Source organism: Piliocolobus tephrosceles, chromosome 21 (genome assembly GCF_002776525.5).
Source record: "Piliocolobus tephrosceles isolate RC106 chromosome 21, ASM277652v3, whole genome shotgun sequence".
In the NCBI taxonomy this organism is placed as follows: Eukaryota; Metazoa; Chordata; class Mammalia; order Primates; family Cercopithecidae; genus Piliocolobus; species Piliocolobus tephrosceles.
This window is the reverse complement of record NC_045454.1, coordinates 40,388,329-40,411,313: the sequence shown is the minus strand read 5'-3', so window position 1 is coordinate 40,411,313 and position 22,985 is coordinate 40,388,329. Positions and strand designations below refer to the sequence as shown.

At 53.4% G+C, this 22,985-nt stretch overlaps 3 protein-coding genes across 11 annotated transcripts in view; 1 reads left to right on the top strand and 2 right to left on the bottom strand.

Moving 5' to 3' along the window:
* The window catches only part of TNPO2 (transportin 2), a 29,862-nt gene extending 22,974 nt beyond the window's left edge, over positions 1–6,888 (bottom strand). For 4 of the 8 annotated variants that reach the window (XR_003309935.1, XM_023188794.1, XM_023188799.1 and 1 more), the window contains exons 1-4: positions 5,353–5,550; positions 3,757–3,868; positions 2,133–2,208; positions 1,900–2,049 (exon numbers count right to left, since the gene is read on the bottom strand). Coding sequence is in view for 7 of the 8 variants with exons in the window: in XM_023188794.1 (XP_023044562.1) it covers positions 1,900–2,049; positions 2,133–2,208; positions 3,757–3,855 (325 nt within the window). In the remaining variant the exon portion in view is untranslated. Of the gene's footprint in view, positions 1–1,899; positions 2,050–2,132; positions 2,209–3,756; positions 3,869–5,011; positions 5,169–5,352; positions 5,551–6,120 lie in introns of those variants that run through there. The other 4 variants (XM_023188797.1, XM_023188798.2, XM_023188796.3 and 1 more) reach the window with 3 other exon arrangements.
* Positions 6,889–14,349: 7,461 nt separating this feature from the next.
* On the bottom strand, positions 14,350–18,481 carry TRIR (telomerase RNA component interacting RNase). Of its 2 annotated transcripts, XM_023188801.1 has the most exons (3): positions 18,025–18,481; positions 15,047–15,124; positions 14,350–14,778 (listed from the first exon to the last, which is right to left on the bottom strand). In XM_023188801.1, exons 1-3 carry the CDS (start codon positions 18,367–18,369, stop codon positions 14,671–14,673), a joined length of 531 nt encoding a protein of 176 aa, XP_023044569.1. In that variant the 5' UTR covers positions 18,370–18,481; the 3' UTR covers positions 14,350–14,670. The 2 variants fall into 2 exon arrangements, with proteins under 2 accessions (XP_023044569.1, XP_023044570.1); XM_023188802.2 differs by lacking the exon at positions 14,350–14,778 and having other exon boundaries at positions 15,048–15,124; positions 18,048–18,443.
* A 2,521-nt stretch (positions 18,482–21,002) lies between these two features.
* Positions 21,003–22,985, top strand: part of GET3 (guided entry of tail-anchored proteins factor 3, ATPase) — an 11,206-nt gene continuing 9,223 nt past the window's right edge. The window contains exons 1-2 of the mRNA XM_023188800.1: positions 21,003–21,411; positions 22,244–22,391. Coding sequence (XP_023044568.1) covers positions 21,251–21,411; positions 22,244–22,391 — 309 coding nt within the window. The 5' untranslated portion in view covers positions 21,003–21,250. The remainder of the gene's footprint in view (positions 21,412–22,243; positions 22,392–22,985) is intronic.

Here is a 22,985-nt window from a genome sequence, read left to right as displayed (position 1 = left end):
AAGATTATCAGTAGGTTTATTTTTCTCTTTTTTTTTTTTTGAGATGGAGTCTCACTCTGTAGTCCAGGCTGGAGTGCAGTGGCGCAATCTTAGCTCACTGCAGCCTCCACCTCCTGGGTTCATGTAATTCTCCTGCCTCAGCCTCTGAAGCAGTTGGGATTACAAGTGCCTGCTTCCACACCCAGCAAATTTTCATATTTTTAGTAGAGATAGAGTTTCATCATGTTGGCCAGGCTGGTCTCAAACTCCTGACCTCAGGTGACCCACCTGAGGTGCTGGAATTAGAGGCGTGCGCCACCGCGCTCAGCCTGGTTATCAGTAAGTTTCAATGACTTAGCGAAGAGGCTGGCATATAGAATGAGCTCAGAAAGTCCAGATCCTATTACTGGCCTGGGGGTTTTTGCGGGACTAAAAGTCACTTTTTATTTTTGAGATGGAATCTCACTCCATTGCCCAGGATAGAGTACAGTGGCGTTATCTTGGCTCACTGCAACCTCCGCCTCCCGGGCTCACGCCATTCTCCTGCCTCAGCCTCCCAAGTAGCTGGGATTACAGGTACCCCACCAAGCTACAATTCCCAGCTAATTTTTTGTATTTTTAGTAGAAATGGAGTTTCATCATGTAGGCCAGGCTGGTCTCCAACTCCTGACCTCAAGTGATCCGCCTGCCTCGGCCTCCCAAAGTGCTAGGACTATAGGCGTGAATTACCACGCCCAGTCAAAAGTCTTTTTTTTTGAGACGGAGTTTCGCTCTGTCGCCCAGGCTGGAGCGCAGTGGCCGGATCTCAGCTCACTGCAAGCTCCGCCTCCCAAGTTTAAGCCATTCTCCTGCCTCAGCCACCCGAGCAGCTGGGACTACAAGCGTCCACCACCTCGCCCGGCTAGATTTTTGTATTTTTTTTTAGTAGATACAGGGTTTCACCGTGTCCTCTGTCTCCTGGGTTCAAGCGATTCTTCTGCCTCAGCCTCCTGAGTAGCTGGGATTATAGATGTTCACCACCATGCCCAGCTAATTTTTTTTTTTTTTGAGATGGAGTCTTGCTCTATTGCCAGGCAGGAGTGCAGTGGCACCATCTTGCCTCACTGTAACCTCCAACTCCTGGGTTCACGCCATTCTCCTGCCTCAGCCTCCCGAGTAGCTGGGACTACAGGCGCCCACCACCATGCCCAGCTAATTTTTTGTATTTTTAGTAGAGACGGGGTTTCACCATCTTGGCCAGGATGGTCTCGATTTCCTGACCTCACGATCTGCCCACCTCGGCCTCCCAAAGTGCTGGGATTACAGGTGTGAGCCACTGTGCCTGGCCAGCTAAGTTTTTTGTGTTTTTAAGTAGAGACGGGGTTTCACCATGTTGGCCAGGCTGGTCTTGAACTCAACCTCAGGTGATTCGCCCACCCCAGCCTCCCAAAGGTGCTGGGATTACAGGCGTGAGCCATCGCGCCCGGCCAGTTCTTGGTCATCTTTCTGTAACTTCCTCAGGCCACCTTCCAAGAGTCAGAAAAGGGTCTGCTGAAAACCTAGTTCACGTTGCACCTGAAACATGAATACCTGCGTATTTTAACTGCTATACCCTTAGCACTCAGTCCAAGGCCTAATACAAAATTCTAGATGTTGCATGACTGTCTCAGAGGCAAGAAGGACTGTTTCAGGAGGGAGTGGTTCCAGAGCGTGGCCCTGCACTGCCTCAGCTGTTTCTGACTTTTGCTGCTTACTCAGACAGGTCTCTTAATAGCTCAGTGCCTCAGCTTCCTCATCTATCAAATGGCAATAGTAATAGTACTGCCATAGAGGGTGCTGGAGCATTCTGTGAAGCACTACACTTAACATGGTGAGAAGCCTCTTGTCTGAGAGTGAGAGTTCAGTGTGTTCTCAGAGGCCAACCCCCACTGCCCCTCTCACCAATCGTGGCTCGGATGAGCGAGGAGGCGTCGCCAATGTTGTTGAGACACTCCTGTTTGATGAAGTCTGCCACAGGGGGTGGGAAGCTCTGATAGTGCGCCTTCACGTTGTTCTTGAGGATGAGGCCGCTGAGAGAGCGCGTTGGCTCATCTGGGAGGAGGAAGGCTGAGGTTCAGGGGCCCACGGGGGAGAAAGCAGGGTCCCGATCGCATGGAAGGGAGCAGAGGGCGTACCTTCTGACTTGAGTCTGGTCAGGACGAAAATCAGGTAGTTGTTGAAGTCAGGAAACTGATTGAGTTGTTTGAGTTTCTGCCAGGCTGTTAAGGGACTTGGAAGACAGAAGCCTTGCCTGGCCAGGCCCCCTCACTATGTACCTGACACTATCTCTGACCACTGGGACCAGGCTGCTAGCTCCTGGGGGATCCCACTCCCTAATAAGCCCACAATGACACAGAGCACCTCAGACACGTCAAATTCATACAAGGGGCCAGGTGTGGTGGCTCACACCTGTAATCCCAGCACTTTCTGGGAGGCTGAGGTGGGCGGATCACAAGGTCAAGACTAGCCTGGCCAGCATGGTGAAACCCATCTCTACTAAATATACAAAAAAATTAGCCGGGCATGATGCGTGCATGCCTCTATTCCCAGTTACTTGGGAGGCTGAGGTGGAAGAATTGCTTGAACCCAGCAGGTGAAGGTTGCAGTAAGCCGAGATCACGCCATTGCACTCCACTCTGGGTGACAAAACAAGACTCCATCTCAAAAAAAAAAAAAATCATACAAGGAGTTGGGCGGAAATATCTTAGTTTCCCATCCACTCCTGAAGACCCAGCCAGAGCAGGAGAGGAAAGGAGAATACCACTCCTCTTAAAGTGGCAGCTACTAGTCAACTCTCCCCAGTAACAGGCCATGGTACCTTTTTTTTTTTTAAAAAAAAAAAGAGGGAATCCAAATTTTGGAATGAGTCATGCTCATTGTTTAAACATTTATTTATTTATTCATTTATTTATTTTGAGACAGAGTCTCACTCTTGTCACTTAGGCTGGAGTGCAGTGGCGCGATCTCGGCTCACTACAACCTCCGCCTCCCAGGTTCAAGCGATTCTCCTGCCTCAGCCTCCTGATTAGCTGAGATTACAGGCTTCTGCCACCACATCTGGCTTAATTTTTGTATTTTTAGTAGAGACAGGGTTTCTCCATGTTGGCCAGGCTGGTCTCAAAACTCCTGACCTCAGGCAATCCGTCCACCTCGGCCTCCCAAAGTGCTGGGATTACAGGCGTGAGCCACCGTGCCTGGCCTGTATCTTTTTTTTTGAGACGCAGTCCGCCTCTGTTGCCCGGGGTGGCTGGAGCACAGTGGCACAATCTCAACTCACCTCAACCTCTACCTCCTGGGCTCTAGCCATCCTCTCACTTCATCCTCCCAAGTAGCTGGGACTACATGTGCATGCCACCACACCCAGCTATTTTTTGTATTTTTTGTAGAGATGGGGGGGGGGGTCTCCCTATATTGCCCAGGCTGGTCTCAAACTCCTGGGCTCAAGCGATCTACCTGCCTCGGCCTACCAAAGTGCTCTGATTACAGGCATGAGCCACCCTGTGAGGGCCAGGGCACAGTTAATGGAGTGGATGCTGGCGTTCAAAGAACATTAGGAATTTTCATCATTTTCCATAACAATCCCCGCAGCTCTGGAAATGGGACCCAGGAATTCTAATCCTTCTCTGTCCAGGGCAGATCCTCCTCACAGCAGAAAAAAACTGGGGACTGGGGGAGTCAGTCCCTCTCTTTCTCTCTCTGGCCTTTGGAAACTGCATACATCTACCCGGTTCCCCTAGCCCCAGAAGGAAGGAAGGATACATCCTGCACGATGCGCTGAGTGGCTGTGTTGGGCGACTGTGAGTCTCTGAGCAGCTGCAGGACCTGCTGCAGGCCCTGCTCGTCTGGCTGCCAGTCCATGGCGCAAGGCAAGCTGCGGGGGTAGGGGCCGGGGTCAGCGCTGGGTCTCTGAGGCTCTGTGTGAGACCCAGGTGGAGCCCCTGAGGCCGCGGTGGCCGCATGATGACGGGAACGCCCTCGACGGACAGGCGGAGGCCTCCGATCCACACCCGCCCAAGTGCGGGGTCCCCGCCAGCTGCGCCATCCTCGGCCGCGCAGTCGCGGGCTCGGGAGCGCGGGAGGGGGGATGTGGAAGCGGGCCACAGGCGGCGGCGGCGGGGCCCGGCGGATCCTCACGGGACCCAGCGAAGAGCCCTCGTCCCAGGGTGGCCCATGCCGCCGACCCCGGCTCTGAGCCCGAAGGCTTCTACCTCCCTCGCAGCGGCTGGGCGAGGGCCCAGCCGCCTCCACATCCAGGGGCCCCGCCCCAGACCGTGATAGCGCCCCGGCCCCCGTGGTCTCTTCCGTGCAGGCACAGTCCCTGAAGAGTCCCCTTCCCCCGACACTCGGCCCTTAACCTCTGCCAGACCCCAGAGGCCTCCTGCCCTAGTCCAATTTCTGAGCTTCCCCAGATGCACCGTCCCAAGACGATCGTCCTGATCTCGCCTGTCCCCTGTTCCTGCCCTTCAAGCTCAGCGGATGCCAGATATCCCTCTCTGTGGCCTAGCCAAATTCTAAGAATTCCCCTTAATCAGGCCCAAAGCAGTCCCCAGATAGGTCTCTGTTGCCTCTTCGAATGAGAGCCAGCCAAGCCCGGCCAACCCACTATAGGAGCCCCCTGGACAGATCCCAGTCGCCTTCCCCAATCAGGTCTGGCCAAGGCTCTCCCTGAAATCCCCTCCGACCCAGTCAGCAGTAACCCCTGCTGACGGATCTCTGTTGCCTCTCCCAGTCAAGTTCGGCAGAGACCCCCACCACCTCGTGTCGGTAAACCCCTGGCCCTATCCTTGCAGCCTCCCCCAGTTCGGCCTGGGTGAACACCCCCCGGGGCATTCCCCTCAACGGATCCCAGCGACGCCTCGAAGTCAGATCCAGGAAAACCCTCTAGGCCGAAGTCTGACGCCCCTCCCTGTCAGGGCCCAACAAGCTCCCCTCCCCCCTCCCCGCTCAACTTTTCAGTGCGGCCTCCCCCAATCAGACCCAACCAAGCCCCACCGAAACAGGCCCCTACACACACCCGATCCTCGCGACGTCCCCCAATCAGGCCCCAAGCAGTCCCCAGACGCTTCCCCCAATCAGATCCCCTCCAGCCCGACCCCAGCAGTCCCACTGGCCCTCTTCTTGCTGAGCCCCGACATGGCCTGGCTCCGAGGCCCCACCCCCTAAGCTCTGCTCGGTTCCCCCCTCCCCCGCCCGACCCGTTCTAGCAGCCAGGAGGATCGGGCCCAACCGGGTTCCCGGCCTTTCCCGGTCGGGCGCGGCCCCGACGCCCGGGCCGCGCGCGGCGCAGGCCCGGTGCCCGGCGGGGGTCGACGCAAGCCGGGGCCAAGAGGGTCGGGCTGAGTGAGACCCACTTACCCGGCCCCGGGCAGCAGCGGCGGCAATTCGCGCTGCGGCTTCTCCAGAGACTCGCGCGGAAGGAGGGAGCCAAAGAGAGAGAATTTAAAAAAAAAAAAAAAGAAAGAAAAAGAAAAAAAAAGAAAAACGCGGCCGTAGGTGAGCCGCCGCGGCTCCCGTACTCCGTTTAAACTGGTCCTGCCGAGCCAATCGGAAAGTTCAACCTTCACACGTGCCCTGGCACTTGGGAAACCCGGGCTGAGACGAGGCCCGGTCACGTGACGAAAGAGTTGCCGTTTCTTTGGCCTCTCTAGCCGGCCGGTCCTCCCAGTGTCTCGTTTTCCTAGCATTTTACACTGACCTGACCGCAAGCTCTTTAGCTGCAACCAGGAGTTTGGTAGCGCGTGGGGACTTTCTGTGTGTGATGGATCCAGGAACCCCTCGGCCAGAACCAGCGACCTCCTTGTCACCTTCCTCCACTAAAAATTGAAATGTGCCTCCCTTCCCCCATCCAGAGGTACTTGGGAGGAGTACGCTGTGTGCGCGCAAGAGTTGAGCATGGTCTTTACAGCCCAGAGAGAGACAAAGGAAAGAAAGCAGGACAAAGTAAGTGCCTGAGATAAGCCGGATTCCTACAGAAGCCTCCACCAATTTTTGCATTATTTTCCCGTACTGTTTTGACAGTTTTTACAAGGAGATAAAAAAGCCACAAGGATATATTTCGTTTTTGAATAAAACGAAATGAACTAATAAAATAAACTTTGAACCAGGCCTCATCCCTTTCCCTACCTGAAGTTGAATGAGGTGGAACAGCGCAGGCAATTCTGGCAAGAGCAGGGTCATGAAGAAAGAAATCTTCGCGATCCTTGCGACGTCTGAAGACAGTAGGGCACCGTTTTTCCTTCTCGAGAGAGGAGCAGATGGTAAAGAGCTGGAGACCCTGGAGCGTCCTGGTTTCCCCTCCCTGTCCTGCCGATAACAAAGTGGGAGACCTCCTGCCACTTGAAGCCTCAGTTTCCCCACTTGTCAAATGGGTAAAAGAGCAGTTCGCGCGATTAGAGATCATCCAAGTTAAGCATCACCTGGCCAGCTCTAACTTGTCCCTTAAAAACGTGGCTTTACCCTCCAAGGCTCAAGGCTGTTCTTTTACTGTATTCAGTCCCTCCCTAAGCCGATATTTAATGAATTCACCGGCTCTAATCCCAAAGAACAACCCAGCCCTGATCTGAGGAACTTTTTGACCCTCGAGAGGCACAGGTCAATTTCTGCCCCTTCCTGAAGAAGGGGAACAGCTATCTCAACCCACTTGCCGTAGGCAAAGTCAGTTCCGGCTCCGTTCATTCATGAAAAGCAAGTACTGGGCCTCCAAGGTTAGGGAAATGTCGGCAGGCGCCTAACTCCACTCGAAGAATCGCGGAAAACACCCTAAAGGAGCTGTTGGGATTCCGAGGTAGCTAGTTGCGCTGGACTGAAACCTGGGCTGAGAAACACGTGCAGAAAGCCGCCGCAAACGCATGCGTAAAGGCCTCCCTCTCCCCCACCCTCCGATAAATCCTGGAACTACAAATCCCGTCCTGCCACGCGCCAGGGTCGCCGCACGTTGGGGTTTTGGCTGAGAATCAAATTGGGAGGAGGGTCTCTAGACCAACCGAGGTGCATGGGGAACAGAAGAGTGAGACTGGGGAGCTGGGGCTGGATTGGGAGTTCCTGGGGCGGGTGTGAACGATAAGAGCTTTCTGGTCAAATCTGGGGGCTGCCCCAGATAAAGATCGGATGGGGAGCGAGTTTGGGATGCAGGAGACAATTTGTTAAGGTTCACCCCCTTCATATAATATGGCAAATTTCCAGCGGCCCTGCGCAAGCCTTGGGGCAGAAGAAAGTAGCCCCTGCTGCATGTGTGGTCCACATTGTTGGCCCTCGTGTGGTCAAGGAATTTTTTCTTCCTCTCCAGCTGGTGAATTTGAGTGCTGAATCAGGACAAGGTTTTGGGTTTTTGGGTTTTTTTTGTTTTTGTTTTTGTTTTTCTGTCTTTTTTTTGTTTGTTTTGTTTTGTTTTTGAGGCGGAGTCTCGCTCTGTTGCCAGGCTGAAGTGCAGTGGCCCGATCTCAGCTTATCGTAACCTCCGCCTCCCGGGTTCAAGCGATTCTCCCGCCTTAGCCTCCCGAGTAGCTGGGATTACACGCATGTGCCACCACGACCTGCTAATGAGCCACGCCCAGCTATTTTTTTTTTTTTTTTTTTTTTGGTATTTTTAGTAGAAATGGGGTTTCACAATGTTGACCAGGATGGTCTTAATTTCTTGACCTCACTCCGCCCCCCTCGGCCTCCCAAAGTGTTAGGATTACAAGCGGGAGCCACCGCACCTGGCGTTTTTTCTTTGAGACGGTGTCTCTCCCTCATTGTACCGGCTGGAGTGCAATGTCTCAATCTCGGCTCACTGCAACCTCCGCCTCTGGGTTCAAGTGATTCTCCTGCCTCAGCCTTCCGAGTAGCTGGAATTACAGGCGTCTGCCACCATGCCAGGCTAATTTTTTGCATATTTAGAAGAGATGGGGTTTTGCTATGTTGGCCAGGCTGGTCTTGAACTCCTGACCTCCGGTGGTCCACCCGTCTCGACTCCCAAAGTGCTGGGATTACAGGTGTGAGCCACTGTGCCCAGCCCAGTGTTTTCCTATTTCTTTATTTCTGAGACAGAGTTGCGCTCTGTTGCCCAGGCTGGAATGCAATGGTGGGATCTTAGCTCACTGCAACCTGTGCCTCCGGGGTTCAAGCTATTCTCCTGTCTCAGCCTCCCAAGTACCTGGGACTACAGGCGCCCACAACCACGCCCGGCTAATTTTTGTATTTTTAGTAGAGATGGGGTTTCTCCATTTTGGTCAGGCTGGTCTCGAACTCCCGACCTCAGGTGATCCACCCGCCTTGGCCTCCCAAAGTGCTGGTATTACAGGCATGAACCACCATGCCCGGCCTATTTTCCTATTTCTTAAGCACCTACTGCATATCAAGCAGTTTCCAAATGTTATCTCATTAACACCGGGTGCAGTGGCTCACACCTGTAATCCCAGCACTTCGAGAGGCCGAGGGCAGATCACGAGATCAGGAGATTGAGACCATCCTGGCTAACATGGTGAAACCCTGTCTCTATTAAAAATACAAAAAAAGGCCGAGACGGGCGGATCACGAGGTCAGGAGATCGAGACCATCCTGGCTAACACGGTGAAACCCCGTCTCTACTAAAAATACAAAAAACTAGCGGGGCGAGGTGGCGGGCGCCTGTAGTCCCAGCTACTCCGGAGGGTGAGGCAGGAGAATGGCTGAACCCGGGAGGCAGAGCTTGCAGTGAGCTGAGATCCCGCCACAGCACTCCAGCCTGGGCCACAGAGCAAGACTCCGTCTCAAAAAACAAGAAAGCAAAAATGAAAAATTAGCCAGGAGTGGTGGCCTGCGCTTATAATCCCAGCTACTCAGGAGGCTGAGGCAGGAGAATTGCTTGAACAGGGGGGTGGAGGTTGCAGTGAGTCAAGATCATGCCACTTCACTCCAGCGTAGGCAACAGAGCGAGACTGTCTCAAAAAAAAAAAGAAAGAAAAAAGGCCAAATGTTATCTCATGCAAATCTCACAACAGCCCTATGCCTGGCAAACTTAGCTCAATTAGAAGCACTCCATGCCAAAAGAAACAGACTTGGTGTCCAACTGGCCGGGCACGGTGGCTCACACCTGTAATCCTAGCACTTTTGGAGGCCGAGGTGGGCAGATCACCAGGTCAGGAGATCGAGACCATCCTGGCTAACACGGTGAAACCCCCGTCTCTACTAAAAATACAAAAAAAATAGCCAGGCATGGTGGCGGGCGCCTGTAATCCCAGCTGAGGCAAGAGAATGGTGTGAACCCTGGAGGCGCAGCTTGCAGTGAGCCGAGATCATGCCACTGCACTCCAGCCTGGGTGACAGAGTGAGACTCCATCTCAAAAAGAAAAGAAGAATTGGGGCCGGGCACGGTGGCTCACACCTGTAATCCCAGCACTTTGGGAGGCCGAAGCAGGCGGATCACGAGGTCAGGAGATGGAGACCATCCTGGCGAACACGGTGAAACCCCGTCTTTACTAAAAATACAAAGAAATTAGCTGGGCGTGGTGGTGGGCGCCTGTAGTCCCAGCTTCTCGGGAGGCTGAGGCAGGAGAATGGTGTGAACCCGGGAGGCGGCGGAGCTTGCAGTGAGCCAAGATCGCGCCACTGCCCTCCAGCCTGGGCGACAGAGCGAGACTCTGTCTCAAAAAAAAAAAGGAAAGAAGAATTGGTGTCCAACCACGAATCTGAAATGCGAGACAAACACGTTCTCAATTTACAACAGCCTCCCTGCTCGAGCCTCTCATCACACTGTCCCCTGAGTTCAAAGGTCAGCACTTAACTGACTTAACACAGTTCCCAAACGCTAGCCAACTTGTTCACCCTGGGAAGCACTAGCTGTTTTAAACAATGGCGGGGCAGGGTTAGATTCTATGAATATTGCCCTTACTTTAGAACTTGACTCTAGAGATGCTTCTGTATTTTACCCCTATTTGATAGATGAAGAACCTGAAGTACAGAAAGTCTAAGTGACTTACCCAAGATCACACTGTCAACAGGCTCTAGAATAGTTTGAAGCCAGGGCTGTGTGACTCACCAAAACCTGGATTTCATTCTCCTCCCTCTTCAGACTTTTCTAAGGTCAAAGCGGGTAAGTACTGTAAAGGGATGTGCCTGGGCTTTCAGCCTCTCCTGCCTCTTGACACTAGAATAGAGGCTGAGATGCTGCAGGGCGACCTACTTCCCAGGCTTCTGTTGCTTTTTAAAGATCCAGTCTCTGCTGGTGGCTTTGGGGGAGGAGGAGGCAGGGATGGCTCCATTACCTTCCTGTGTTCCTTCCCCCCATAGTCCATCCCCAAGGCCAAAGTCACACCTGAGCTAGCTCCCCAAAGTAGGAGGGAGAGACCTTTCTTTTTTTTGAGACAGAATCTCTCTAGTCGCCCAGGCTGGAGTACAGTAGCGCCATCTCAGCTCACTGCAAGCTCAGCCTCCCGGGTTCACGCCAGTCTCCTGCCTCAGCCTCCCAAGTGGCTGGGACTACAAGCGCCTGCTGCCACACCCGGCTAATTTTTTGTATTTTTATAGAGACGGGGTTTCACCATGTTAGCCAGGATGGTCTCGGATCTCCTGACCTCGTGATCTGCCCGCCTCGGCCTCCAAAAGTGCTGGGATTACAGGCGTGAGCCACAGCGCCTGGCCATGGGAGAGACCTTTCAGCCCACGTGCAAACTAAAGTAGAAAAACCTTATTGTTTGTTAGCAGGAAGTGAAACAGGAAAGGTATCCTATTCTTTTTTTTTTTTGAGACGGAGTCTCACTCTGTCGCCCAGGCTGGTATAGTCACTGTAACCTCCACCTCCCCGGTTCAAGCGATTCTCCTGCCTCAGCCTCCCAAGTAGCTGGGATTACAGGCGTGCACCGCCACCCCCAGCTAATTTTTGTACTTTTAGTAGAGATGGGGTTTCATCATGTTGGTCAGGCTTGTTTTAAACTCCTGACCTTGTGATCCGCCCACCTACCCACCTCAGCCTCCCAAAGTGCTGGGATTTTAGGTGTGAGCCACCATGACAGCTAGGTTGTTTTTTTTTTTTTTTGAGACAGAATCTCACTTTGTTGCCCAGGCTGAAGTACAGTGGCACGATCCCAGCTCACTGCAAGCTCCGCCTCCTGGGTTCCCGCCATTCTTCTGCCTCAGCCTCCCAAGTAGCTGGGACTACAGGCACCTGCCACCACGCCCGGCTAATTTTTTTTTTTTATTTTTAGTAGAAACAGGGTTTCACCATGTTGGCTGGGATGGTCTGGATCTCCTGACCTCATGATTCGCCTGCTTCGGCCTCCAAAGTACTGGGATTACAGGTGCGAGCTGCCGCGCCCAGCCTTTTTTTTTGTTGTTTTTTGAGACGGAATCACTCTGTTGCCCAGGCTGAAGTACAGTAGCACCATCTTGGCTCACTGCAACCTTTGCCTTCCCAGATTCAAGAGATTCTCCTGCCTCAGCCTCCCGAATAGCGAATAGCTGCTATTACAGGTGTGTGCCACCACACCCGGCTAATTTTTTGTAATTTTAGTAGAGACGGGGTTGTACCACGTTGGCCAGGCTGGTTTCAAACTCCTAGCCTCAAGTGATCTGCCCGCCTTGGCCTCCCAAAGAGCTGGGATTACAGGCATGAGCCACGGCGCCCAGCCAACTTTTACTTTTTCTAGCAAGAAAGGTCTTGCTATATTGTTCAGACTGGTCTCGAACTCCTGGGCTCAAGTGATCCACCTGTGTCTCAGCCTCCCCAGTCACTGGGATTACAGATGTGAGCCACCATTCTGGGCTGGGCGGATTTTTGTCTTTTTGGGTAAATGACTTCACATAACAGATGCTCATCATTTGTTACAAGAGTAAATGCCCCACCCCAACCTCCACAGACTGCATCTGGCAAATCTGAGAGCCTGTGGTGTGCTGGGATGGGCCCACCTCAGCCCACTTCCAGGACCACAGCCCTCTGCCTTCCACCCTCTACTTGCTGAGGCCGTGTTTCTCTGCGTCTTGGTCCTCTTTTGATTGAAAGTGGAAGGAGGGGCCAGGCACGGTGGCTCATACCAGTAATCCTTAAGGCGGCAGATCACTTGAAATCAGGAAACCCCGGCTCTACCAAAAAGATAAAAATTAGCCTGGTGTGGTGGCACACTCATATAGTCCCAGCTACTTGGGAAGCTGAGGCAGGAGGATTGCTTGAACCTGGAAGGCAGAGGTTGCAGTGAGCCGAAATCATGCCATTGCACTCCAGCCTGGGGGCAGAGTGAGCCTATCTCAAAAAAAAAAAAAAAAAAAAAAAAGTGGAAGGAGAGGGCTGGGTGCAGTGGCTCACACCTGTAATCCCAGCACTTCGGGAGGCCAAGGCAGGAAGATGGTTTGAGCCCAGGAGTTCCCGACCAGCCTGAGCAACATGGCGAGACTTCGTCTCTACAAAAAAATACAAAAAAATGAGCCGTGTCTGATGGCACATGCCTGTAGACCTCACCCAGGAGGCTGAGGTGGGAGGATCACTTCGGCCCAGGAGGTTGAGGCTACAGTGAGCTGTAATTTCACCACTGCACTCCAGCCTAGGTGACACAGGGAGAACTTATCTCAAAAAAGAAAAAAAAAGAAAGTGGAAAAGGGCTCAGCCCTAAGCTGGGTAGGAATGCCAAGGCTGCTTAGCTGCTGCCATTCCTGCCTGGGAAGACTGGGGTGAACCTATAGCTAGGGGGCCCCCAACATTGCTCCAGGTTCAGCAGGTTTGAGTTGGGAGGCAAAAGCATCTTAAAACCTGTGTGGGTTTGGAGAACAGGTGGAGCCGGGCAGCTTCTGGCTCCAACAGCATGCACAATGGAGCCAGGAGGAGGGCATGGAAGGGCTGGGAGGTCTGTGTCAATGATCATGTTCTGCAAGGTTGGACAGAGAACCCCCTCACCCTCTTTCTCTTGAGGGTGTATGCATATGGAAGGGACAGACTCCAGCCTCCCTGGAAGGGCTTCAAGTAGCTGGAGGACTGAGTGGCCTTTCCCCCAGCAGAGCACACAGCCCCACGGAATTCAGCTCTCAGCATTCCTCACCTCCTCTGCTACCAAGATACAGTCCCCTCCACTCCCCTCCCCAGTCTCCCAGGTTCTACCCTCAGCCCCCTTCAGTCTACTCCCCACAGGAGCCAGAGGGATCCCCTGAAGATATAAAACATATGATGTTGCTACCTCAAATACCCTCCAAAGCCTTCTCCTCACTTAAAATCCCAGGCATGACACGGTGGCTCAGGCCTGTAATCCCAGCACTTTGGCTGAGGTGGATCACCTGAGGTCAGAAGTTCGAGACCAGCCTGGCCAACATGGTGAAACCCTGTCTCTACTAACAATACAAAAATTAGCCAGGCATGGTGGCCAGCGCCTGTAATTCCAGCTACTCGGGAGGCTGAGGCAGGAGAATTGCTTGAACACAGGAGGCGGACGTTGCAGTGAGCTGAGATCGCGTCACTGCACTCCAGCCTGGGTGATAGAGACAAGACTCCGTCTCAAAAAAAAAAAAAAAAAAAAGAATAAAATCCTGGGCCGAGAATGGCTCATACTGGTAATCCTTGCACTTTAGGAGGTTGAGGTGAGGGTGAGAGGGCTGCTTAAGCCCAGGAGTTGGAGACCAGCCTGGGCAACATAGGGAGACCCCATCTCTACAAAAAAAATCAAAAAACTAGCAGAGCGTGGTGGTGTGAATCTGTGGTCACTGCTACTTGTGGGGCTGAGGTGGGAGGAGGCCGGGAAGTCGAGGCTACAGTGAGGCAATGAGCTGTGATCGTAGCACTGCACTCTAGCCTGGGTGACAGAGCAAGACCATCTCCAAAAAAAAAAAAAAAAAGAACAAAATCCTGAATTCTCCCCTTAGAATCCATCCGTCCTCCTCCTCACTTATGAGGCCTCCATCAGGCCCAAGCCCTCTCCGACCTGGCTATTCCTCTGCCTGGGACTCTGTCTTATCTCCCTCAGGACTCTAATCAAATGTCACCTAAAAGACATACCCCCTTCCTCCCTAGCTGCAAAAGGGCTTCCCCTTTTTGTCTGTGTCTGTCTGCTTCTGTAAGGGCAGGGAGGGTGTGGTCTGCTGTGTTCCCAGCTGTCGCCCCGGAGCCTTGCAGAACCCTGGCACATAACAGATGCTCCTAAGTGTCTGCTAAATGCACAATGCAACAGCTTCGGCCCAGCCAAAATGGAACTGTGAAGAGAAAGTGAGCCTAAGGTGGCATGGTGGGGATGCAGCAGTGAGGGGAGATGGGTCTTGGGGAAAGTCCAGGCCTACAGGAGGGGATGTGCCCCTGTCCTTCCTACCCCCTCCATATCCTGCTCCTTACCAGGCCAGACCCAGGCTTTGACAGGTACAATGCCAGTTACCAGGGGAAGGCTTAGGTCCAACAGCGCAAAGAAGACAAACCAAGCACACAGCTCCGGCACTAAGTCAAGTTCTTTACTTCCCAGAAGTGATGGCTAAGGGGAGGGAGGAGGGTGAGAAGAGGAAGAGAGAAAGAGCCAGAGAGAATGAGGAGGTGAGAAGGGGGGACAGTAAACCACTGTTCTATGAAGTCTCACGAGGCAAGTGCTCAAGGTAAAAAAAAGAGTCCTGGAGAATCGTCCACGGCTGCGGGAAGCATCTCGGTTTGCTTCTGCTTTTAAGTCCTCTCGGGGAAGGCTGCCACCGCTGCCACTGCATTAAATAGTTATGTACATCGCAGAGAGTCCCAGGCCATGGGCAGGCGGGGGAGGGGCGTCATTTCACCAGGGGCCGAGTTTTATCATCGTCACCACACTGGTGGGCTTTGTACTTTTTCACTTCTGCCATGTACTTGGCCCACGCGTCACCTTTACTTGTTAATACCTGTGGAAGGGGGATATGGGTTTGGGGGGGGATATGCCAGGAACCAGGGTCAGGACTGCCCTGAGACAGCTGACCCATTCCCAGTGTCACCCAGCGGAAGACTCTGGGTTTGAGCTAAAGATTGTAAGTCAAGTTATCTGGGGACCCTCCTATCCTGCCAGGCACACTCAGCAAAGGCCTGGATACCAGACAGGGAGGGAGAAGGCTGGGCACAAAAGCTGGAAGGGAAAGGCAATGTGGGTGGCCCTCCTGCACCCAGCCGGCTCACCTCATCCTCCGTCTTCTGCTTCTTGGCTACTATTCCCGTCTTGAGGGCTAGTTTGTTCCCGCCTCTGCGTTTGCCCACCTGGGTGAAGGGACAGAAGACTGCAACGGTTACAGGAGCCGGGACCGCCCTTGGCGGCGCTGAGGCCCACTACACCTTCCTAGCCCGGCCTGGTGGCCCGTCCTGACGCCGCGCCCAGCTCCGCCAGCCGGCCGACCTGCGCAGCAATCAGAGAGGAGCACACGCGACTCAGCGCCTGCCCTGGGCCCGCAGTGCCCTCCCAGGGAGCAAGAAGAGTGCCCACCTCAGTAGGGACCAGCTCTGTCCTCACTTTCCATGCCAAGGCCTCACCCTCCCTAGCAGGGACCACAAGAGGGGGCAATAGCTCCCTTTATTGAGCACGTACTGTATGCCAAGCCCTGTGCCAAGTGCTGAGGATGTATCATCTCCTTCCATTTTCACAGCTACCCTAAGATGAAAGTTAGAACCACCCCCTTTTCGACCAGGCACGGTGGCTCAGGCCTGTAATCCCAGCACTTTTGGAGGTGGAAAAGGGGGGATCACCTGAGGTCAAGAGTTTAAGACCAGCCTGGCCAACATGGTGAAACCCTATCTCTACTAAAAACACAAAAAATTAGCCGGGAGTGGTGGTAGGCGCCTGTAATCCCAGCTACTCGGGAGGCTGAGGCAGAATTGCTTGAACCCTGGAGGAGGAGGTTGCAGTGAGCCAAGGCTCCACCACTGCACTCCAGCCTGGGCAAGAGCGAGACTCTGTCTCCAAAAAAAAAAAAAAGAACCACCCCCTTTTCCTAGATGAGGAAAGTCTTTCAGAAGGAGAAGTCATGCTAACAACAAACAATGCAGCTGATTCAGGGTCAGGTGGGTCAAAGCCTCTGGACAGCATCCTTAGACATCAAGCAACATTGCCTTCTCTGTGCCTAGCCTGGCATGGCCTCTTTGAGGGTGCAGCCAAAATGGACCCTCAATGAACAAATGAAACAGATGCAACAACTGCTACACCCATTCATGAAGAGATACTCAGCCTCCACTCGCAGGTGTCACGCCAACGCTGGTCCTGACGTTTTTCCTTCCTTACCCTTTCCTCAAAGATAGTCTTCCTCTAGCCTTTCATCCTATATCCCACCTTCTCCCATTGATTGAGGGCTTCCTGCACTCCAGGGGCTTCAACAGGCTTCACAGACAACCAGGCATTCAGTAACCTGTGCTGCTGGGACTATTTCCATTTCTTTTTGTTTGTTTGTTTTGTTTTGTTTGGAGACAGAGTCTCACTGTCCAGGCTGGAGTGCAGTGGCATGATCTCAGCTCACTGCAACCTCCACCTCCCAGGTTCAAGTGATTCTCCTGCCTCAGCCTCCCGAGTAGCTGGGATTACAGGTATGCACCACCATGCCTGGCTAACTTTTGTATTTTTTTTAGTAGAGTCAGGGGGTTTCACCATGTTGGCCAGGCTGGTCTCGAACCCCTGACCTCAGGTGATCCGCCCGCCTCGGCCTCTCAACGTGCTGGGATTACAGGCATGAGCCACAGAGCCCGTCCTGCTGGGACTATTTCACACTGATTTTTTTTTTTTAAGATAGTCTCTTGTTCTGTCATCCAGGCTAGAGTGCAGTGGTGCAATCACGGCTCACTGCAGCCTGTATCTCCTGGGCTCAAGTGATCCTCCTGTCTCAGCCTCCTGGGGAGCTGGAGCTCCAGGCATGTGTGGCACCATGCCCAGCTAATTTTTAAATTTTTTTTGTAGAGATGGGTTTTTGCCATATTGTCCAGGCTGCTCTCCAACTCCTGGGCTTAAACGATCCACCCACCTCAACCTCCCAAAATGTTGGAATTACAGGTGTGAGCCACTGCACCCAATCCACGCTCATTTTTAACAAATGAAGAAACTGAGGCTTGGAGGGGTTACATCACTTGCCCAAAATCACACGCAGCATCCAGTACTAGAGCCCCCAATCTGTTAGTCTCAAGTCAACACTTTTTCCTCCACGCTGCAGGGACTTGATCTTAACACTACAGACATGGCAAGCTCAGAGCCAAAAATCAATATATGCCCTATTTACTTAGCCCAGAGTTTCTCAACCTGGCACTAACATTTTGAGCTGGATTATTCTTTGTTTGGGGGTGGGAGGGCGCTGCCCCACGCATGGTAAGAAGTTGAGCAGCATCCCTGGCCTCTACCCATAGATGTCACTAGCACCCCCTCCCGCAGTTCTGACAACCAAAAATGTCTCCAGACTTTGCCAAATGTGGGGGTGGAGGGAACTGCCCCAATTGAGAACCACCAGTTTAGCCCTTCCTGGAAGACAGGCTCTGTGCTAACCACTTTTCCAGGATCACCTCATAAAACCCTCACCACATCAAGAGATGTGATGATGTCTATTTTTGCAACTAGGGAAAATGAGGGTAGGCCAGCCCAGAGGCTCCAGGAAAGCAGCGATCTTGTCTATAAGCTCACCACTGCATACCAGCATCTAGCACAATGCCTAGCACGAGGTAAAGTGCTCAATAAATGGAGGTTGGTCGAATAAGATACAGGGAAGTCAAGTAATTGTCCTAGGTAAGTAATTGTCCTTACACAGTACGTGGTCTGAGTCTAACGCATATAGCTCAGAGTCCAGACTTAATTTACCCCTTTTTCTCACAATTAGTGGTGGTCCCATGACCCAAGGTCCTGGTACCACTCTAACAGGAATCCCGATATCCACGTTTCCTCACTCTCCACAGTGCTGATTCCAAGGGAATTCCTCAGCTCCCAGTTCCCACGGGCAGGCTCCTGGAGTCCCCACTCCCGCCCCCAGACCCCAGCTGTCGGGAACCCAAGTTCCACATCCTCAGCGGGTGACCCAGGCGGGCCCCTCATTCAGAACGGAAAGTGGACCTCGGTCCCGATCCCCCTTCACGGGCCCCTACTCCCGCTGCCAGGACAGGCCGTGGCGCCCGCCCCCACCCCCACGGCTCCTTACGAAGCTAAGTGTGGAGCCCGGACCGCCCTTCCTCTTCGGATCCCCGGGGCCAGCGGCGGCGGCCGACTGGTCGGGTCGCTGCGGACCCGGGGGCGGCTCCTCCTGCCGCTGCCGCTGCTCCTCCTCCATCTTCCGCTTGAACAGCTCCAGGAAGCTGCCATCGTTGGCGAACAAGTTCACGCCGCCCGATACGGGGCTCGAACCCGCGCCCGACACCTCCTCGTCCCCGCTCTCGGGCGACGTCCCCGGTCCCGACTCAGCCCAACGGCTCCCGCCACCGCCACCGCCCGCGGGGCCCGGCGCCTCCCGGCCTGGAGGCTCCGCCCGTCTCCCTCGGGCAGCCATTTTGTCGCCAGGTGCCGCGCAAAGGGCTCTGGGAAGGCGGCTCCGGCCCCGCGCTTGGCGCCCGACTCGCCTCGTCCGGAGTAATGCATGCCGGGAAGAGCGGTCCGGGCCTCTAGCGTCCGCAGCGGGGCGGGGTGAATGAGGGAATCGACCCGAAGGGGCGGGGCTAGGGGGAGGGGGCCCCCTTCTCGCGGGTTTTTTTTGTTTGTTTTTTTCTTTTTTTTGAGACGGAGTTTCGCTCTTGTTGCCCAGGCTGGAGTGCAATGGCGCCATCTCGGCTCACCGCAACCTCCTTCTCCCAGGTTCAAGCGATTCTCCTGTCTCAGCCTCCCCAGTAGCTGGGATTACAGACATGCACCACCATGCCCGGCTAATTTTGTATTTTTAGTAGAGACAGGATTTCTCCATATTGGTCAGGCTGGTCTCGAACGCCCGACCTCAGGTGATCCGCCCGCCTCGGCCTCCCAAAGTGCTGGGAATACAGACGTGAGCCACCGCGCCCGGCCTTGTTTTTTAAAAATTAGAGACAGGCGCCTGGCTATATTACCCAGGCTGGTCTCGAACTCCTGGCCTCAAGCGATCCTCCTACCTTGGCCTCCCCTCCCAAAGTGTTGGGATTACAGGCGTGAGCCATCGGGATCAGTCTTGCTGGGGTTTTTTTGTTTTTGTTTTTGTTTTTTTGTTTTCGTTTTGTTTTGTTTTGGAGACAGAGTCACACTCCGTTTCCGAAGCTGTAGTGCAAAGGCGTGATCACGGCTCACTTCAGCCTCGACCTCTCAGGGCTGAGGTGAGCCTCCCACCAAAGCCTCCCGAGTAGCTGGGAAAACAGGCATGCGCCACTACGCCTGGCTTATTTATTTATTTACTTACTTACTTATTTATTTTTGTGGAGACGGGGTTTTGTCATGTTGCCCAGGCTGTTCTCAAACTCCTAGGCTCCAACAATCCTCTCACCTCAGCCTCCCAAAGTGCTGGGATTACAGGCGTGAGCCACCAAGCCCTGCCTCTCGGGTTCTCAAAATTCAGCGGTACTCGGGCTGGTGTTGCCCAGACTGGGGCTCTGGGAGAATGAGACTGTCGTCTGAGACTGGGGCTGTAGCTTGCTCTCTGGAGTTGGTTTCACTTGGGGCTAGGAACAGATTCGTTTTCCAGGGCTAGGATCCCCGTCTGACACCAATAATAATCCCTGTGAGGGGAAGGACCTCATTTGGGGTTGTGTACTCAGCTGACACCTGGGAACTTGAGTCCCTAACTAGGGAATAGAGAGCATGTCTAGCCTGGGCCCCCCAAGTAGAAATAGGGGTATCTTTGGGTTGGGTACTCATCTCTGGATAAAGCTCACTTATTTGGGGGACATAGGGGCTCTGTGGAGCTGAGGTCTCCGTCTGAGAATCAGCTTATTTTTTTTTATTTTGTTATTGTTATTATTATTTTATTTTATTTTATTTTTTGAGACTGAGTCTCGCTCTGTCGCCAAGGCTGGAGTGCAGTGGTGTTATCTCAGCTCACTGCAGCTTCCGCCTCCCGAGTTCAAGCGATTCTTCTGCCTCAGCCTGGTCTTGAATTCCTGACCTCGTGATCTGCCCGCCTGGGCCTCCCAAAGTGCTGGAATTACAGGCATGAGCCAACGCGCCCGGCCTATTTTATTTATTTATTTATTTTTAATTAATTAATTTTTTTTTTGAGACGGAGTTTCACTCTTTCACCGAGGCTGGAATGAAATGGCGCAATCTCGGCTCGCTGCAACCTCTGCCCTCCGGATTCAAGCGATTCTCCTGCCTCAGCCTCCTGAGTAGCTGGGATTACAGGCGCGTGCCACCACGCCTGGCTAATTTTTTGTATTTTCAGTAGAGACGGAGTTTCACCATCTTGGCCAGGCTGGTCCTGAACTCTTGACCTCAGGTGATCCACCCGCCTCGGCCTCCCAAAGTGGTAGGATTACAGGCGTGAGCCACTGCGCCCGGCCCGAGAATCAGATTATTTTATGAGCTGTAGTATTCAGATGAAGTTGGGGTTATTTCTAGGCTCTAGTCTCCCTCTAAAGTTAAGAGTGTCATGGGCTGGGGTCTTCATCAAGGGCCTGGAACCCAGCTTGTGTTCCTGCTTCAGGACAGAGGTTCAAACATGAAATATGGTATACTGTAGTCTTCTCTTGAAATACAAGGAGGCTTTTAGGAATTAGGGTCCCTTCTACGAAACGGAGCGCAATTACAGGCATGGTGCCTGCTAGGCTTGGGAGATCAGGGCGTCCAGGACAAAACTCTGGACTCTAACCCACTCTAACCCACTGTCAGCCTCGGGACCTATCGCCAGCCAACTGAGTCAATTTGTCTATGATTGGTTTGCGGCAAGAGCCAAGTGGCTCACAGCCTATTGAATAATAGAGGAGGCGGACCTGAGGCGAGGTTGGGACCTAACGTGAAGAATAGAGGGAAAATGATGGACATAAAGTTGAGCCTATGGAGGCCAAGGCGGACCGGGAATCAAACTTCACCGAAAGGGCATGGAATGGGTGTTTGGCTGGTTGCTAAGGAGAGGTTGGCGCTACCGGAGCATGAGAGTGATTGGTGGACGTAAGAAAAGATGTAACCAATGAAAGGAGAGCTGCGAGACTTAGGGCCCAATCAGTGAAGGGGAGTAGCCTGGACCGTACCGATGTGTTCACTAGGTAGGGGGAGCCCTTGGAAAATTATAGACCAGAGGTTGACATGGTGAACCCTGGAAGCAAAGAATAGTGAAAATGTAATTTATATTTGTCCTAAAATGGAAGTAATGAGGAAATTAACTCATGCTTCTAGCTTCGATAGGAATGTGATAGAGAATTTCCCCTGCAGGTGCTTCGTATGGTGCGCTCCGCTGGATCACGTGAGCCAGTTCCAAGATGGCGGCAGGGGTGGCCGGGTGGGGGGTTGAGGCAGAGGAGTTCGAAGATGCGCCTGATGTGGAGCCGCTGGAGCCTACGCTTAGCAACATCATCGAGCAGCGCAGCCTGAAGTGGATCTTCGTCGGGGGCAAGGGTGGAGTGGGCAAGACCACCTGCAGGTAAGGAGGCTGCGGCGGGGGCCAGGAGGCGTGTAGAATATACCACTGGGCGAAGGGGAGGCCAAGGACCGGCTTTTCCACCACGACCGGGGCAAGGGGGCTGGCGGGAGTCTTTGGGTTTCACTCTCTGGAAGTTACCTGGAGCGGATGAGAAAGACCTCCTCAATGCAGCCCTAGCACCCTCTGAATTGGACCATCCATGCTGGGGCTCAAGTGCAGCGCCCGGGGGACGGGGAAGCACTTAGATGTCCCCATCAACTGGACCGTACCTGAGTGAATCCAGAGTTGTGGGTAGGGGCGGCACCAGAACAAGCAATCCTAGTTTGGTAAACCTTGGTGTTTCCTGCCCAAGGCGAGAGTGAGGGTAGAAAGCGAGGGAGAGGGCACATGATCAGACTGTCCCAGGCACCTACAGGCAGGAGGTGTCCATGGGGCAGATTATCCTGGACAAATGGACTGAACCATCCTGTGCTTACCAGGGAGTGCAAGGGACCCCTTAGCTTATTAAAGAAGGGAGCACGGAGTCAAGCTATGCTGGCTGGACAGCTGGGCCATGCCACTGTGTGCCCAGCAAAGAAGCAGCAGGCACTAGGCCAGACAGACTCAGTCATTTGAACCTTATTTCTCTAGTCCACATAGAAGGGTCAGTAGATAAATCAGAGAGGGTTCCTTTGTAGGGATTGAGGCTCAATGCCACCGTAACCCATACTCTTCTCTCAAGGCCCCTGCTGATCTGGGTCACCTGCTCCAGGGAAACTACCACTACCCTTGCAGACCCAGGGAACAGAGCCCAACCCCTCATCCCCTGTCTTTTGACTTTTCCTTTACCCAGCTGCAGTCTGGCAGTCCAGCTCTCCAAGGGGCGTGAGAGTGTGCTGATCATCTCCACAGACCCAGCTCACAACATCTCAGATGCTTTTGACCAGAAGTTCTCAAAGGTGCCTACTAAGGTCAAAGGCTATGACAACCTCTTTGCTATGGTGAGTGGAGCAGGGCTTCGCCCCCACTTCTGGGAAAGGCCTCTTCCAGCCTTTCTTGTGTGCACACACCAGCAGCCACCGTGTCCTATCCACTCTTTATCCCGTGTTTCTCCTGTTTCACCCCTTCCTCAACATACTCACAAGAGAAACAATGAGGAATTGCAGAGCGGGAAGCACACAGAGTGCCTGAAGCTTATTGAGCCAGGGTAGGGGAAGGAGAAGTTGGAGAGACCAATCAGAGCCACATGGCGTGGTACCTTATGGGCCATGGTAAGAAGTTTGGTATTGACTCCAGGTTTAATGGGAAGCTGTTTGTTTTAAGCAGGTCAGTGTCATGGCCAAATTCATGTTTGAAAAGTACCCTCTGACGGCCAGGTGGAGATTTAATTGTCAGTCAGCGTAGAAGCAGGGAAACTAACAAGGAGATTGGGCATATAACCAGTTGAGAGATGACAACATCCTGGACTCTGGTGGAGGCAAAATGTTGAGGGAGAAATAGTCAGATTTGGCCGGGCGCGGTGGCTCAAGCCTGTAATCCCAGCACTTTGGGAGGCCGAGGCGGGCGGATCACGAGGTCAGGAGATCGAGACCATC

Excerpts from the sequence above, each read along its gene's own strand:
- TRIR (XM_023188801.1), bottom strand. The coding sequence starts at position 18,369 with ATGGCTGCCCGAGGGAGACGGGCGGAGCCTCCAGGCCGGGAGGCGCCG. Across the intron at positions 15,125-18,024 it reads CGGGCTCCACACTTAGCTTC|GTGGGCAAACGCAGAGGCGG; the intron begins GTAAGGAGCCGT and ends CCCTTCACCCAG. Across the intron at positions 14,779-15,046 it reads AGCAGAAGACGGAGGATGAG|GTATTAACAAGTAAAGGTGA; the intron begins GTGAGCCGGCTG and ends CCCCTTCCACAG.